This window comes from Camarhynchus parvulus, chromosome 8, assembly GCF_901933205.1.
Source record: "Camarhynchus parvulus chromosome 8, STF_HiC, whole genome shotgun sequence".
Classification (NCBI taxonomy): domain Eukaryota; kingdom Metazoa; phylum Chordata; class Aves; order Passeriformes; family Thraupidae; genus Camarhynchus; species Camarhynchus parvulus.
In genome coordinates, this window is record NC_044578.1 from 10,264,032 (window position 1) to 10,280,306 (window position 16,275).

Here is a 16,275-nt window from a genome sequence, read left to right on the forward strand (position 1 = left end):
GGGGTGACCTGTCCCTGACTGCTGCTGGCACTGCCTGGCTTGGTACCTCCCAGGGCACTGCCTGTGCCAGCCCGTGCTCCCGCACCCCTGGGGCTGGGGTGCCCCCAGGTGCCTTGTCTGGTCTGGAATAAGCCCTGCTGAGCTAAGCCAGGACCTGCTGTGACATCCGTCCCTAAAGGTGCCACCCTTGCAAGTGGCAGGAGGGGGGTGATGCAGACCAGCCAGATGGCAGGACTGAGCACGTCGTGGCTGCTGTCCGAGGCCATGGCTGGGTGTGACAAAACATACGTGGGAGAGAGCTGTGACGCAGGCTGTGTCCCATCTCAGCAGTGACGTGGCTCCTTCAGGGATATCTCTGAACAAGTCTCCTTGTCTCAGCTGACCTGAATGTCCTCATGTGCCCTGGTCCCAGGCTCTATGCTCTTTTCTTCCTCCGCCCTCCCACAGCCAGGACAGGGCATGGGCCATCCCTGGGGCTGGCTCAGTCAGATGGCAGTGGTGATCCTGCTCTTTAAATGCTAGGAAAAGAGAGGGGATGGAAGGAGGATTTGAGCTGCTCCAGCATCTCCTTGAAACCTGCAACCATGCATCAGGGAGGGTTGGGCAGTTGCTTCTCTGGTGCCCCATTGGTGCTAGTAACAACCCACCCCTTGTTTGGAAGCTGGGAGGTCTGGCAGACCAGTCACTCACCTGGAAGTAGCCTTCCCGTGCCTCCAAGCAATGGAACTGTCTCCAACATATCCTGTGGCTCTGGGAGCCTGGTGGCATCACCAGGGCTTGCCTAAAGAGTTACATTCTTCCACCTGGGACTTGGCAAGTATGAGAGCTGGACACAGCCTCGGTCCCTGGCTTCCTAAACCATTTCCTTTTCCAGGACACTGTGGTGAGAAGGTCACTTGGCTGGACACCTGCCTTTGTCAGGGCCGCACCCAGGCCGATTGCTGCTGTGACTGACCCTTGGCAGGAAGACATCCTGCTGGCAGAGAGTCCCCAGCAGAGCAGCCATAGTCACAGGCAGGATCACAGGCAAGACAAGCTCTGATGCCTGTGCCTTCCAACATTAAATGAACCCAACCCAAAATCCCCTCTCCCACCCCTCAAAGTCACCTGAAGGGAGGAGCACAGCCCTCTCCCATCCCCAGCACCAGGCCAGTGGCTTTGGCCAGCTGCAGCTCCTGGCAGCTGGATTACTGTTCCAGAGGAGTCAGCAGTGAAACCAGGCAGGGGACAGCCCAACCAGGGGAATCCCTCTGCCTCCCATAAAAAAGGCCCAAGGCAGCAGAAGAAAGAGGCCAGCCAAGCTTGTTTGATAGCTTTATTGCTTCTGTGATATGACTGAATTGATGTGACATAAGCCGGCTTGGAGGAGCCTGCAAGACTCTTACCCTCCCTGCCTAGAGGGAAAATTTAAAAAAAAATGCAGAAACTAAAACTAATTTTAAAAACTCATTGAGTTCTTGCATCTTGGCTTGGTACAGTACCGGCAAATGCACTGGCCTTTTCGAGACCCTGTGCAGGCTGTGCAAGGAGCCAGAGCCCAGAGGGGCTGGGCTGTGGCCCCAGAGGGGCTCCTGCACTGAGGGACGCGTCTCTAATACTGCAAGTGACACACACTTGGTCCGAGAGCACACGCTGTGCTGGTGCCCATGGAGCTCAGCATGGTGGCTGCCTCCCTGCCAAACACTCTGGAAGCCCTTGCCCGTGTCCAGTTCTGCCCATACCCAACCCAACTGCGCCCATCTGACACAGACGGCCCTGTCCTGACACCTTCCCCCCCTCCCAGCAGGGCTCACACTGAGGGGCGGCACAGCATGGCCAGGCAGGGCCTCTCCACTTCTCTCTCCAAGGAAGGAGACACTGGAAGCCCAGAGATGCTGGGATGAGGAATGCTGGACTGGATCCTACTGCTGCCTTATGCTACCTGGCCATGGTGCTTACCTTTGGCACATGTGAGCTCGAGGCCATAGTATGGCCAGGCCTAACAGGGTGAGCTGGTGGTGGGATCCCAATGCCAGTGTGGTGGGCACTGACACAAATGCACAAGCAGCTCATGGTGTGGTCAGCATAGCAGCAGCAGCTCTCCAGCACCTCCTGTCCTCCAGAGCAGCACATGCAGCCTGCCCTGCAGCTCTCCAGACCTGCTCTCTGCACTAGCTGGAGCAAAACCCACTGTGGCCACTGGCTCCTGATCTGTGTTTCCCTGGGCTGTCTCCAGGCAGTTCCCTGCCACCCGAGTGGCCTTTCTGCACCACAGTGCACCAGAGGCACCAGGCAACCCCGCTCTATATTTAGGCTGTGGAGAATTCCCCTGGGCTCTCCCTTCCGATCTGACAAGGTGAGTCACTGTGAGGGAGAGGCCAAGACTCACATCCGTCCCACTGACCCTGCTCTGACCCGCGCGCCGCTCCGAGCTGCCGGCACTGTGGCGTCTCGAGGGCGGGAGGTGGCTGCAGGTGCACCTGGGGAGGCAGCCAAAAGAACAGCACCCAGGAGCAAAACCCAGTGCTGTGCACTGCTCCTGGAGCTGGAGCCCCATCGCCTGGCCATGGGCCGCTCTGTGGTGTCAGTGAGCCAGAGGAGAGTCTTGGTCCCCAAAACGCTCTTTCCTTCTGCATGCAGGTGGTCCTGACCCACCACAGTCACTCTGGACCATGCACTGATCTATTCAACTTGGACTCTTCTGCCTGGAGACCCCTGTTAAGGTGGACAGAAGGGCTTGGAGTGACCTCCCTGTCTGTAGGGTCAACTTCCCATCAGGACCTGTTCACGGCTGTGGTGGAGAGCTGGGATGACAGGGGAGGCTAAGCAGTGGCCACGCTGTGTCCTTGGACCTGGAGCCAGGGAGCTGCAAGATAAAAGCGCCCTGGAGCTTTGTAGTGTTCAATAATTAAATTGAACAGTCCTCTGTGGGGGTCCCAGCAGAGACACCAAAGGCTCTTCCCTCCTCCTTCCAGATGCAGCTGCCCACTCTGCCATCTCAGCTCACTGCAGCCCATGGATGCAGCCCTAGGGCTCTCATGGCAGCTGGTTAAAGCACCAAGACTGAGAGTGGGTGTCAACCCTTCCCCAGCCACAGCCTCAGCCAGACCCAGGCCAAGCATTCCCACTGCCAGCATGGCTGGGACTCAACAGAAGATGGTCCCAAGTCCAGGCTGACACCCAGGAGCTGCAAAGGGAGGGTTGCCTGGTGAGAACCATGGAAATTCAGTCCCATGGAGTCTGCAAGAAGGATAAACAAATTGGGAGATACTTAAAAGGAATATCTGCTACAGCATATGCTCAAAAACCTGCTGCAAACCTCACAGAGCATCCTGAAAGGAGGCATGTCCCTGGGGGAACAGGGACTGCCTGGCTGGGAGGCCAGAGCAGTGGGGATGGGACATGGGAAGGGTAAAGGGAAGGAGAGCCTTCCAGCATGCCTTCTGCAGCCCAGAAGCAGCAGGAACTTTGAGCTGCTCCCAGATGACAAGGGAAACAGCAGCCACAACAAGAAGCTGGGCGGGACTCGCCCCTGAGCAAGCTCCTTGGCTACAGGCACAGCAGGCAGGAGAAGCTCCTGAGGGAGGCATCCCACACTGCTCTGTAAGCAGCACTCAGTGCCATGTCCTGGGAGCTGCCTCTGCCTGCAGCCTGGTCTCAAACCATCCTTTGCTGCTCTGCCCCATGCCTGGGTCACTGCCTGCCCGTCCTACACACCCCCTTGGGGGTCTCAGGTCCAAAGCCACAATCCCTGCAATCAGCAGGTGCAGAGCTGGTCTAGGGGAGCCATGCGAGCCCTGCTCTGAGCATTCCTTGCCCATGCCAGGGTCATGCTCCTTTCAGTCCAGAGCAAGGCAGACTGCAATCCTTGGGCTATGTCAGACACAGTGTCAGGACCATGAGCCCAACCCACATCTCCCCTCTGGGATCCCCCTCCGCTGACCCCAGCACCGGCTGGCTGTGTGCCAGTGCCTTGACACCCACGTACTGGGACAGTGCCTTGGGTGCACTCCAGCCTGCTCCAGGCCAGGAGAGCACAGGAGCCACTTTCCACATGTAACTGCTCATTCCCTTGGCAACCTCCCTTCTGCTCTTCAGGTGGATGAGACCACCCTGCTGCCCTCGCACTTGGCCACGTTGATCAGTTTATTCCAGCTCCTCTGAAATACGTATACAAATCAAATGTGCAAATAGTGCATCTTGGGACCAAGAGGGCAGAGGAAGGACGTGCCCCTGAGAGCAGGAGGAGCAGCAGTGCTAGAGCAGCACGGGAGGAGCTTGAAAATGAAGTGAGCAGGGGCTGAGCAGAGGGTGAGAGTTCCCATCAGGTTCCATCATCATTGAGGTCACACGTCGCTTAAATAGGGAACATGATTGAGTCTGGAACGTAAAACAAACATCTTCAGCAGTCTGCTCTCAAACTGTAAAGCTTGAGATCTCTGCTCAAGATCTGACCTCCTTCCAAAGAATAAATTACTCCCCTCCCACACAAAACCAAAGCGAGATGCTGTCCAGAAACAGTGACACAAGTCTGCATGGACTCTTCAGGGGCCCTGCACAGCAGGCACAAACCAAGAGGCCTGAAAGCCTTCAGCACAACAGGGCAGGCTCCTCTACATCGTGACAGGCAGGAAGGTGGGGAGGGTCTGCTGTAGGCAGAGAAAGCCACTGGCTCCCTGCTCCACCTCGGGGTCAGGGCAGAGGCAGAGCAAATGGCTATGGAAAACACAGCCAAGTCAGTGGCTGCTGTTGCTGCCTCTGTGGAGGATGTGAAGGAAAAATGCAGAAAAACAAACCCATGCTCATCTCCATCCAGAGGCTCCAAGTGGAGAATGAGAGGAAGCCATTATTCTCCCTTTGAATCGTAGCAGCACCAATGACACCAAAGTTTTGGATGGATTTGTTTTCCTGGGGAAAGGTCAGAGGCTGGTGACAATGCAGATGGAGCATGAAGAGGCCAGGTTTTTCACAGGGCTGTGCGCAAGCAGACTTTGTCTTGTACCTTGGTATTTCTAGTATGGTTCCAGCAGAGTCTTTTAAAAAATAATACTTTGTACATTCAGGCTTTGCTGCCTCGGGGCAGCATCACCTCCCATTTGGCACTAATCATTGTATTCACAAACCTTTCTTCTCTCTCCTGAGTCTTTCCTGTCTAATTCAGGATGCAGAAGATCTGTCTGCGATGCAGAGTTCAAGAACTGTCCACTCAGCCCCTTGCCCACCTCCTGCCAGCTCTAGGCCTGGAGGTGGGAGATGTAACCCTCGTGCAGACTGGCAATGCAAGAGGGTCTTCCCGGAGCACCTGGGCATCTCTGTGTGTCTTCAGTGAGGTGGGATTCTTGCAGGGGGCTGCCAGTGCCTGCTCCCAGAGCTGCAGCGTGTCTCCGTCTCCTCCCTTGGACGCAGTGGCTGCAGCCACTCAGATCCCACTGGTTAGGTCAGTGATGACTCGGGCTTTCACCAGCTTCCTCAGGAATTCCTTCTCCCGCTGGATGTTGTGCGTCCAGGACTGGAAGAAAATGAGAGAGATAGGAGGTCAGCAACTACCCTGGCCAAGCATGTTCCTGTCCCTCATGCCTGGGAGACTGTCAAGGACACAGATCCTGCTGCAGATCAGAACAGCCCTTGCACACCAAGGACCTTCTTTTATGTAAGGCTGACACAGTCAGCAGGGTCAGACCTGTGTACCTAAGGTAGAAAGTTTCCCTTGTGGGCTGAGGGAAGCTTTTTGGCATGGTGAGATCTGGGCAATCCAGATCCCTTGGGCAGATGTGCCCTCCCAAACTACTGCACACAGGAGTCCAACAGCACAGCAAGGTGATGGTCTATGCCAGGGAACAGAACTGGCAGAGGACACAATGGAAGGACGTGTACCCACCACACACAGCGCCCTGCCAGGCCATGGCAGTGTGTGGGGGTGGATCCAGCTGAAACACCCCAAGACCATCCCCATCAAAGCTGACTCTTGCTTCTGCTAGCTCTGTCCAGAGGAAATCACATGCTAAAGGTTACACTAATACAATGTGAAGGGTGAAACGGCCACATCTTACAGCAGTCACTTCAGAGCAGTGATTGCTATAGCTGGTGTCAGCCCACCAGATGTGTTCCTTGCAGCAGGCTTGAGCTGGGATCACAGCATCTGCCATCACTCATCTGTGCTGGGACTATTGAAGCACCTAATGAAAGCAGGAAGTGGTTTGTCACGCCATGGAGCCCAAGGCAGAACAGGGAAAAGCAACTTTCCCCAAAATCTCCCACAGGACAAGAATCACAGTACATGATTTCGACACAGTGCTCTGGTCAGCAGGTAATCTGAGCTCTGAATACAATCTGGACCATGACAAAATCACTCTACAGGATCCTCCCTGAAATGGCCTCAAACCAACAGAGCATCAGCCCAACGAGCCCACTGAGGGCACTCTGTCATAGGTATCAAAATCCAGTTTACCCACTGCCAAACCATGGGCACCTGCCTGCAAGGCACTGGTTGTATCCATCATGCACAGTGTGCATGTGGCTCTCCTGTCATCCTGCTTATCCTGCCCTGTCCTGTCTGGGACAAGCAGCTCTCAGCCATGACTGCTGTGTGACACTGACAGCCCCAGGCATGACATGCACACGATGGGCTGACAAGAGGTTCAAGGTCCTTCTCTACATCTCCAGCACATTTTGGAAATATCTTTCTTGCTGCTACTGCACATTTATAAGTTACTTTCATCCCCTCAGTGCACAGGAATGACAACAGTTACAGCTGCTAAAGAAACTTCAGGCAGGTAAAAGAAGTCTCTGACTTCCTCTGCTTCCAGTGACACTGTCACCTGAATGCTGGAAAGGCTACATCACTACAGGGAACGGGACCACACACGGAGAACTGTGTTGGTGCTCCTTGGGACTCTGGAAATGCATCAGCCCTATCTCTAAACTGAAAAGGTACTGCTCTGAAACAACTCAGTGCATGGCTTCAGCTAATGTAAAACCAGAAACTGACAAGTGGCACTGGGAATAAGGGTTACAAAGGCTCATAAAATGAAAAAAGCCTCAGTTCCAGAAAGCAGCAGTGGGAACGATGGTGGCACAGAGAGAGCTGGGAGAGCAGGGCTGAGTGTTGGAGCCAGAGAGCCAGGATCCCCCAGTATGCTGGAAACAGTTCCACATGTGGCATGTCAGCCTGGGGCCCTGGGCTTGGCCCCTGCCATGCTGCAGTGTCACTTGTGCCAGCACAGCCCCTTGCTAGGAAGGCTCAGCCTGAGAGTTTGGGTGAGCTCCTGCCCACAGGCAGGCAGCACTGCCTGCAGGCACAGAGGCCACGCTGGGACACCAGGCTCAGTGCATTCACTTGCGTCTGGCTGGGATGGTTGTTGAAACCTGCCTGGAGCACCAGGAGCCTGATACCTCATAGCACAATCTGAGCCCTCCTCCACGCCTTTCAGCCTCATCACACAGTCTGAGAAGCCACCTGGTTTTGGCCAGGACAACCGATCGTGTTTGTGTTTTTTTGTCCAGATGAACTGGGGAAGCAGCCACTTGTAGGCAAACTCAAACCACCTAAAATGCCACCTCAGGCCACGTGCAAGTGCCTTATCTGATGGCAGGAGGAAATCTGCTTTGTGAAAAGTACAAGTGGAGCAGGAATTTAAATTCAGGAGGTAGATAACAAAACTTTGGATGATACAATTGCAGTCTCTCACATTAGAGCTAGGTCTGGCTCCAGCACTCACTGCAAAGCTGCTGGCAAGACCTACCAACCTGTGGTTGTTCAGCACCCAGGCTGCTCTATACCCTAGGCACTGCCACTAACTCCTTTTTACAAGAAGACAGTCACACAAAAGGCTATTCAGCCTCCCACCTGATCCATGGATCTTAGTGATGTCCACATCAGTACTCTCTAATGTTTTGTGGCTAATGTAAGCCCACAGAGGAAGAGGTTCCCTCGTGAGAACACGCTTTCATCCCTCCCAAAGAGCACTGTCGGGGCCCTCAGTGCAGTGCTGCTCCCCCATGAGCAGCAGGGGCAGGAGGGATGAGGCATGTCTCCAACACCAGCTCCAGTTACTGATTACCCAGAGGGACTCACTCATCCCACTGACAGACCGAGCTGATCAGACTGAGGAAGCTGCATTCCAGCACCAGCAGTGGGGACAAGAGCCAGAGCAGTTTTCTCAAAACTGACAGGAAAGCAGGCACCTCAGTCCCACTGCTCCAACGGGAAAAGGCAACAAAATACACCCTAAATCCCAGAAGGTTTCAGGGTGTATACACCTCAAATAGCACCATGAGTATACACCGTAAATAGAACACACTGCCAGCAGAAAACTCCAGCTCTTTTCTCGTCAATCTGCACCTCAAAGACAGTGATGGAGCAGTTTAGAGCATTTACTGTCACCTCCACCTTCCTGTCCCTGCATATCACCACCACTGCTGCAACCTGGCAGACTGGCTCTGCCCTCTCTCCTCTGCTGCTCCCATCCAATGCAGCTTCCACTTGCGGAATCAAACAGGCTGCTTGCCTGAGCCCGTGGTTAGAGCAATGAACTTTGAGAGTTACAACAGGAACATCCCAGGAGGCTCCAGACCCCTTCTTGTTCTCCAGGGATCAGGCTGAGATTTCCTGTGCTTTGGGTCTGTCTCTGAGTAGTGGACGTTTGCTTTTTCCAGTGGAGAGCAAAGCAGAGGGAGCAGAGTTACTCTGCCAGCGCTGTTATGGCTGTTTATCCCAGGGAGGTGGCAGTGGCTCTGAGTGCTTGGTCACAGTTATTAGATGAAAATTTATCATCAGTTAAAGCCACCTTTCAGGGTTATGCAAATGCAGCAGCCCCAAACCACCTATCCTTTTTATCTTGACAATTCCACAAAGAAGCACAAAACATCATCTGTCACTTCAAGAAAAGCCAAGTGGAATATTTTAAGCCTAAGCAAATGTTTCAGAGACAAACCCAGGAGGAAGGTAAGCTCCCTGTCTGTAATCAATTACAGTCGGGGAATGCCTCAGCTTCAGACCACATTAGTCTTATCAAGCATGCTGCAATTTAAATACAGGAACACTAAATTAGAGAGAGTGAGTCAATGAGGAATGCATTCAAGAAAAACAGCAAGTTGTAGAGAAGGAGTTTTCTCAGTTCTGTTACATCCTCTGTATTTCTGCATGTCAGCAGCACTTCTCCACAAAAACCCGCACAGAAACGAAAGCCGAGCAAGAAGTGCTACTTCACTGGCAACAGTCGGCTTCCAGTCTCCACGAGTGCTAATTTATCTTTGTCTTTAACCTTCACTGCCTTGTCTCTAGAGCTGCTTAATTTTCATCATCAGACTGCCCCACTGTGCTTGAAACCGCTTGGGATTCGCACGTACCTAAACAAAGGGGTGGCTGGGCACCCTCATCTTCTTGTCTTTAGGGGATTTACTCACAGCTCCTTTATGCCCAGTCATTCTTACATCAACTTTAAATTTCTAACAGCTGTTTTCACTCCTGCTTACTCTTGCTACACTCACAGAGAGAGAAACTGTATCTCTTTTTAGTCTTCATTTTACCAAGTTAAACAAGGAACGCCTTTCTTCTACCAAAACAAGCTGTTCATTTACACCATGAAAACTGGGAAATCTCACAGAATTATAGTAGCTCCCTCTGCCCCTATTTACTCCAGATTTACTTCTCATGAGCTAGGAAAAAAGGCTCAGCAGCGCCTCATGCAGAGGCAATTCCCTCACTCAACAAGCAGTCCCTTCCTCTAGTCTTTGCAGAGCTGCATTTGCCTTTTTTTTGGTTTTTTTTCTTCCCAGTAACAGTCTGGCAGCCTGAATTATTCTGTGATTTATTTCTACCTACCTAAGCACTTTCCTCCTCTGCCATTGCCAAATAATGCTATCCCAGATTAGAATCAAAATGTCTATTATTGCCCCAAGTAGCATGACCTTCCATTCATAATCTTAGGCTTCATGCCACCCAATTCACTACTGATCTCAAGGTGCTCATGGCCTTCCTGGATGGTATTTTGATCCTCCCTTGTTGACCACACCTGGTTTTGTCTCATCACAAATTCCACTCGCACACCATTGCCTTCAGTGCCAAAAATCATTAAAGCAAACACTAAACACGACCTCCTGCAGAGGAACTCCCAGCTTCCATTCAGTGCTGCTCTTTGTGCTCTCTCTTAGAGAGACTATTCATGTACAGGTGTTGCACCAAACCCTGGCTTCTGAAGCTGAACTAATGATAATATCTCACAGGATTGCACGCTTACCTGAACTTCTGACAGGCGGGACCGCTACACTTCCTCTGTCCCAAGAATTATTTTCTTTTAAATCAAATAAAGATATTAAATTAGTTTTTGTAAACCTGCCTTTGGTAAGTCCATGTTGTGTTTGCTTTCAGGATTTAAATATTCTTTCATTTAAACTCTGCTCTGAAGTTCTGAAACCTCTGAGGCTGGTTTAAGAGTTCTGAATTTGACAGGACTATTTTCCTTCACTTGTTCCCATACCACTCCCCCCCTCCCAAAAAAAAAAAAAAAAGAAGGGAAAAAGAGGTATTATATCCACTACCAGCTAATCCTGTGGAACTTGATAGATTTATTGTGGACCTTTTCCTCTGGACTTGCAGCTTAATTGGCTCAAAGTGGAACAGAGATCTCTTGGGCTCTCACACCTTCTGCATTAGCTTCAACAGCTTCTGCCTTTCAGTGCTGACCCAGTAATTTTCGTTTTCTGTGAATTTCTCACCGTAATCGACCCTTTCCCTCACATGCATCATATCATCCTGATAGAGGTAATATATATATTCATGTGGTTCTTACTTTAATCATTCTGCTTCCTTCACCTCCTTGGATGTCAGTCCTGATAATTCTTTCCTTGCTTCCTTATTAATTGTTTGTCAGTGACACTGTTCAGTATTTGCTAATTTTCCTTTGCAACATCTAGTTCAACTTGACTTTTGCCAGTTTCTACTTTATCTCTGTCCCTTCCAGCCATCAGGAGTGAAGTCTTTTGATGCTCTTCTATTACTTCTAACACCATTTGAAGCAGGTCTTTACGAAATTATATTTACAGCCTTTTTCTGCCAGTTTTCCTCTTGCTGCAAACATGAATCACAGATAATTATTGTACTGTCACAAACAAGACTTCAAGTCTACAATAAGTCCATGAACTCTTCAGTGAATGTGCTTTTAGTAGCCCATTCTCCAAGGCTAGGCCTAAATTCAGAGAGGTCAGAGTCTGCATGCATGGCCCAATTCCACTGAGCACCCTGCCACCCCTGCTGAGTCTATATACAGCCCTGCTTATCAAGCTCCCTCCTTTTGGGAGCAAAATCTGAGTTATATCATCCCTTCTGTTGAGTTTCCATTTAATTTAACCATGAAGGTGCTTGATCAAAGGCTATTTCCTAAAGTGTCCCTCTGCCAGGTCTTCATACATGCCCAAAACAGCTGTGAAAGGCCCACAGCTCTTCTGGTGCCCTCCCAGCTGGTGAGAAGAGCTGTGCCAGCCACTGTGTCTGGGAATACCTGGGCTCTCCTTTTGACAATCCGACTGTACATCCCTGCCAGTGCCATTTCTGGGGGCACCCAGCACCCCACAGACAGCTGTGTTCAATGCTGGGGTCAGCAGCTGGGCTCTAACCCACCTCTATAGATCCTTTACTGCCTTCTCCTACAGAGAACGTGTCCAAACCCCAATTCTGCTTCTGTCCATTCTACAGCTGTACTTTCCTTGTTGTCCTTAGTGCACAGTGATATCCTGAGTGTCACAGTACTTCTGTCCTTCTGAGCAAGGCAATACCTGTGCTCTGGCCAGGGCTGCTATTCCAACAATCTTTTCCAGATTTCTGTTATATAGACACACAGTCCTTATGCACAGGAACAGCATGTGAGGCCTTTGCTCAGCTCCAACGCTGTCAAACAGGTGGCTTTTAAACAAAGACAAAAATGTATAAACTTCATCAGTCATCACTGCCGGCCCCAAGAAAAAGCACTGCCCTTTCAGAGGTGCCCCTGCCCCAGCCCCTAACCTCCCCCTCAAAAGCTGACCTCCATTTCAGTCTGCACCACTCCTTGTACTGCAATCACAATTCATCAGCCAGGCTCCAATAGCCATGTTTTCAGTCTATAAATCACCACGCCAGACATCTGCCCGGCTTTCAAAGGAGTTTTGTTCTTCTCGTTGGCTACCACAAACTTTAAGGTACTTGGAAGCCTGAAGCAGCCCTACCACCCCCTCCCCAGCAAGTTGTGTTGATTTAAAATGCAAAAGGCAGCTTCCCAGAGAGAGCCCAGATGATGATAAAGCACTATTGTCTGTGCCTTTATGGTTCAAGACTCCAAACTCGATGTTTGCGGATTATTCTGAGAGGTAGCTGCTGTCGGCGAGAGACAGAGACAAAGCTGTGTGTCACTGCATGCTGCAGGCCACCTCCCCTGGCCCTTGTGACAGCCCTTACACAGCCTGAATGAGAAGTGTTACAAGATGGTGTCCTCAGCATCCCACAAAGACCTGCTGGGGAAGGGGCCAGTGATCAGAAAGAAGCCATCAAAGGCTGCCCCGCCACCTCCCCCTCAGGTCAGGCACTGAGTCACTGAGGTGCTGGGCACAGCTGTATCAAAGAGCTGACACCTCCAACAGCACTGCTGGTGCTTGACCTGCTTCTCCAGTAAAAAGAGACTCGCCAGCAGCTCCACTGTGGGACACAAACACTGCAGGCAGCTCTGCATGAGCAAGGCTGGCTTTGAACCATGAATTGCCCTTTCTGCCACTCATAAGTGTGTGAGGCAGTCTGCAGCCAGCTGCTGAGAAGACAGCCCAGGATGTTCCCTGTGTGGCACCTGAGGTAACTCCCTGCTCACATTCTTGCTCCCACAAGAAATGACCGGGGATAGAAGCTCACCTCTGGATCATGAGGCTTGGGAAGACTGTGCTGGGGCAGAGCACATGGAGGAGGGATGCTGGGAGCCTGTCTTGGGCTTCATTCCCATGATTTAGCACAGCCCCCTGCTCTCTCAGTTTCATAAGCTGCTTATGGATCTGTTTTTACTATTCTAAACAGTCACTTTCCCATCCTTAAATAATTTCTATTTCACTCTATTTTAAAATTATTCCTTTTCCTCACCACCATTTCCACGTTTCCTTCGCTATGTTCCCAGTGGGTCTGACACTTCTACATTAATAGAAGACAGTGACCTGTGATAAAAATACATTTTTATGGAGTGCTTGGACAGGAAGCATTACAGGATCTGAGCAAGACATAAAAATACAATAAAGTATATGAAAATCCAACTCCAATAGATTCATTGCCATGAAAACAGAAACAAGCGAGCAGACACCTTGGCAAAGACTCAATTTTTTGTACAGCATTCATGGAAGCAGGCAAGGGACAAAAGCTGTTGCAAAGTTATTTGGAATAGGGAAAATAAAAAACTGAACGGAGGTGACACACTTGGCCATTCTGCATTTTGCAAGCTAAAACAAAGAGATGGGATAAGAGCTGAAAAATCACCTGTGAGAGTTTATACAACAGCACTGGGTCTGTTGGGCACTGGAGTCCCAGTAAGAGATCAGAGAACAAAGTTTGTCCTGACACCACCCAGAAATCTCCTGCTGAAGTGCAGGCCAGGAGTCTGCACCCCAGCCACGACAGGGAGCAGTGGAGAGACAGAACTGGCCTTGAGGCACAGTTTCAATTGCATTGATCTTCCAGCTCACACCTGAAACTGAGAGCACCACCCCAGTGCGCTTCCAGCTCTCCAGAGCACACTGAGCAACGGAAAAGGGTCTCCTCCACCAGCTCTGCCTGGACATACCCTGGCCAGAGTACACTGAGCTACCCAGGAGAGAGGGTAAAGAAGGTATCCAGTACTAAATTAGAGAAATTAACTCTGACAAGCATTCCCAAGCACAGGAAAATCCATACATGTTTGCAGCCATACTACAGAACAGAGTCCCAAGATCATACACTTCTCCTTGACTATTAACAGTGATCAAGCTCCAGTGCATCTCCCTCCTTGCAGATCCTCTTCTTCTGGGGCAGGAAATGCCTGCCCAGCCCTCAGGAGCTGCAGATCCTAGAAGACTCAGTGCAGGCAGCTGGCTTCTGTGGTAGCAAAAGCAGCACAATCTTGGACCTTGAGAGCTTTTACTCCTGTGGGGAATGCACAGGCTGAGCTAAACTATGGACTGGCTATGCCTGTTTCTCCTTTTGGAAATTCAGCTGCCAGTGCCACAGAGCAACAGGAAAAATCAGATTCATTTCCACAGAGATTTTATCACCTCAGTCTTGGCATGGGAGAGGCATCTCCACCCAGCCGTGAGCAAGTGAGTGCATTTTGCTGGCTTTTTTTATATAATCAGAACAAATTCCTTGGAGATGACTCACAGGATTTCAAGGGTGTCCAGAGAGATGTCAAGCAGCCTCAAGTGTAAATCAGTGACACACCTTGCTGAGAGGACTCCTGCTCACCAGCAAGCCCATTTGCCCTGCAGACACCCCTGCAGGCAAGGGAAGGGGCTAGAGGAATATTACCCAGCAGGCTCCCACAATCCACACACACATGTGTGGCATCTCCAGGCCCAGGACACTGCTGGTGTTTACATTTCCTCTGTAAAGACAGTGATGTTTTCAGGGTGGAGCTGGAGTGCTTCCCTGCAGCTGCTCTCTAGGCTTAAACACTGAAGATTTTCAGACATTCAGGCTGGAGGAGCTTGGCAGTCACTGAAGACATTTGAACTTCAGAAACAAGAGGTTCTGCCCCACCAAAGCCTGGTCAAACTGCAGGGGTTTCTACCTGGGATGTTCATTGTGGTGGAACAGCTGTATCCCACTGCAGTTGTTTCAGCACTGTGATGATGCCATGTTAAGCAAACCTGTTCCATTCCCCTGCCCAGGAATGAACACTCCAGCCTCCATGGGTCTGCAGGCCAGAGGACAAAGATGATTCTTGCATAATTTCAAGGTATAGCCTGCTTTAGTGGCTCCTTTAGAGGCTGAAATGTAGAGGAGGACCAGCAAGAACCAGGCTTGGACACAATCCCAGCGGTCCAAAGTAACACTGAGAAAAATCCTGCGGATGCTCTTGGACCTTTGGGTGTCAGAGCAGAGGGAACAGACAAATCCTTGGTGGAGCTTGGCTCTGGGTCAGTATTCTTTCACTAATACCAAGGGCAAGGTTTGACACAGGGTGCCAGTGCAGGCCAGCCTCCCCATTTGCAAGCTGCATGCAGGTGCATGCAGCAATGTCAAACCCCTTCCACCAAGCAGGTGCTTCCAGTCTGGAGTGGGGCAAATCTCTATTTCTGTGTTCTTTGAAGGCAACTGCAGAAGACACAACCCAGCTATTATGCCCTTCACCTTTCAACTTCACCCTCAGATGACTAACAATTACCAGCTACCATTAATATTAAATAGGAGAGAAAGAAATGTGATCCTCTCTTTGCTCTTCACATTCCACAATATCACAAACAATTTGTCATATTGGGAGGGACAGAGGCAGGAGGAGCATTAATTATTGATACTTGGGAACAGATGGCTTTTCTTGTACCAGGGCAGTGAAATGTAAGAGGAGCCCCTGGGTGAGGATGTGAGGATTGGATGGGCAGACACATATCAGGTAACCAGCCTTCAAGTGGAACAGGAACCTTCCTCCTAGAACCAGCTCCACTGGGCTGCAGAGCTCCCAACAAGAGCCCCAGCTGCAGAAACAAATCCACTGACATCTGAATTACTGAGGCTTCACCAGAACCTTTCAACGCTCCCTCACCTCTGTACAGGACACGATGACTGATGGCTTCCAGACAGCAGAGCCCTGGCAAATCAGCACCAACTGCTCTCTCTAGGAGACGTCTCTGGTTGCATTTCATGTGTTCATCCTCATCTAACTAATCCCGAGACCCCATACAATGTCCAAGAGTGACCTACTCCAGCCTTCCAGTGGCCTTGGATCCCATTTGGGGTGCTGGCCTCCAAAATCAGAGATCCAAGTGATGTGGACCTGCAACCTCAACCAGACTCCATTATCCAACTCTCTGCCAAATTTTCCCATTGATTTGTCCAAGGATGAAATAAAAGAAGACTTCATTCTTGTCAGTTCCAGTGGTGTCCTCATGTCCAAAAGCTGACTGTGGGACTGACATCCTTATGAGACAGGAGGAACAACTGGGCAAAAGTGACTCTCCACCAAAGGCAGCTGATTCTCCAGACTGAAAACACTGGCACCAAAAGCTTTTCCTGAAACTGTCCAGAAGTCTCTGTATTCCCTGCTGGATTCAGGCAACTGTAGCCATTTTCACTCTGGCCTAGCCATCTCTTTGCTGGAA

General features: G+C 50.8%; 1 protein-coding gene across 4 annotated transcripts in view; it reads right to left on the reverse strand.

The window, feature by feature from the left end:
* Positions 1 to 1,301: 1,301 nt before the first annotated feature.
* Positions 1,302 to 16,275, reverse strand: part of ST3GAL3 (ST3 beta-galactoside alpha-2,3-sialyltransferase 3) — a 161,230-nt gene continuing 146,256 nt past the window's right edge. For all 4 annotated transcript variants that reach the window (XM_030953034.1, XM_030953033.1, XM_030953032.1 and 1 more), the window contains one exon: positions 1,302 to 5,488. In XM_030953034.1, the coding sequence (XP_030808894.1) occupies positions 5,399 to 5,488 (90 nt within the window). In that variant the 3' untranslated portion in view covers positions 1,302 to 5,398. The remainder of the gene's footprint in view (positions 5,489 to 16,275) is intronic.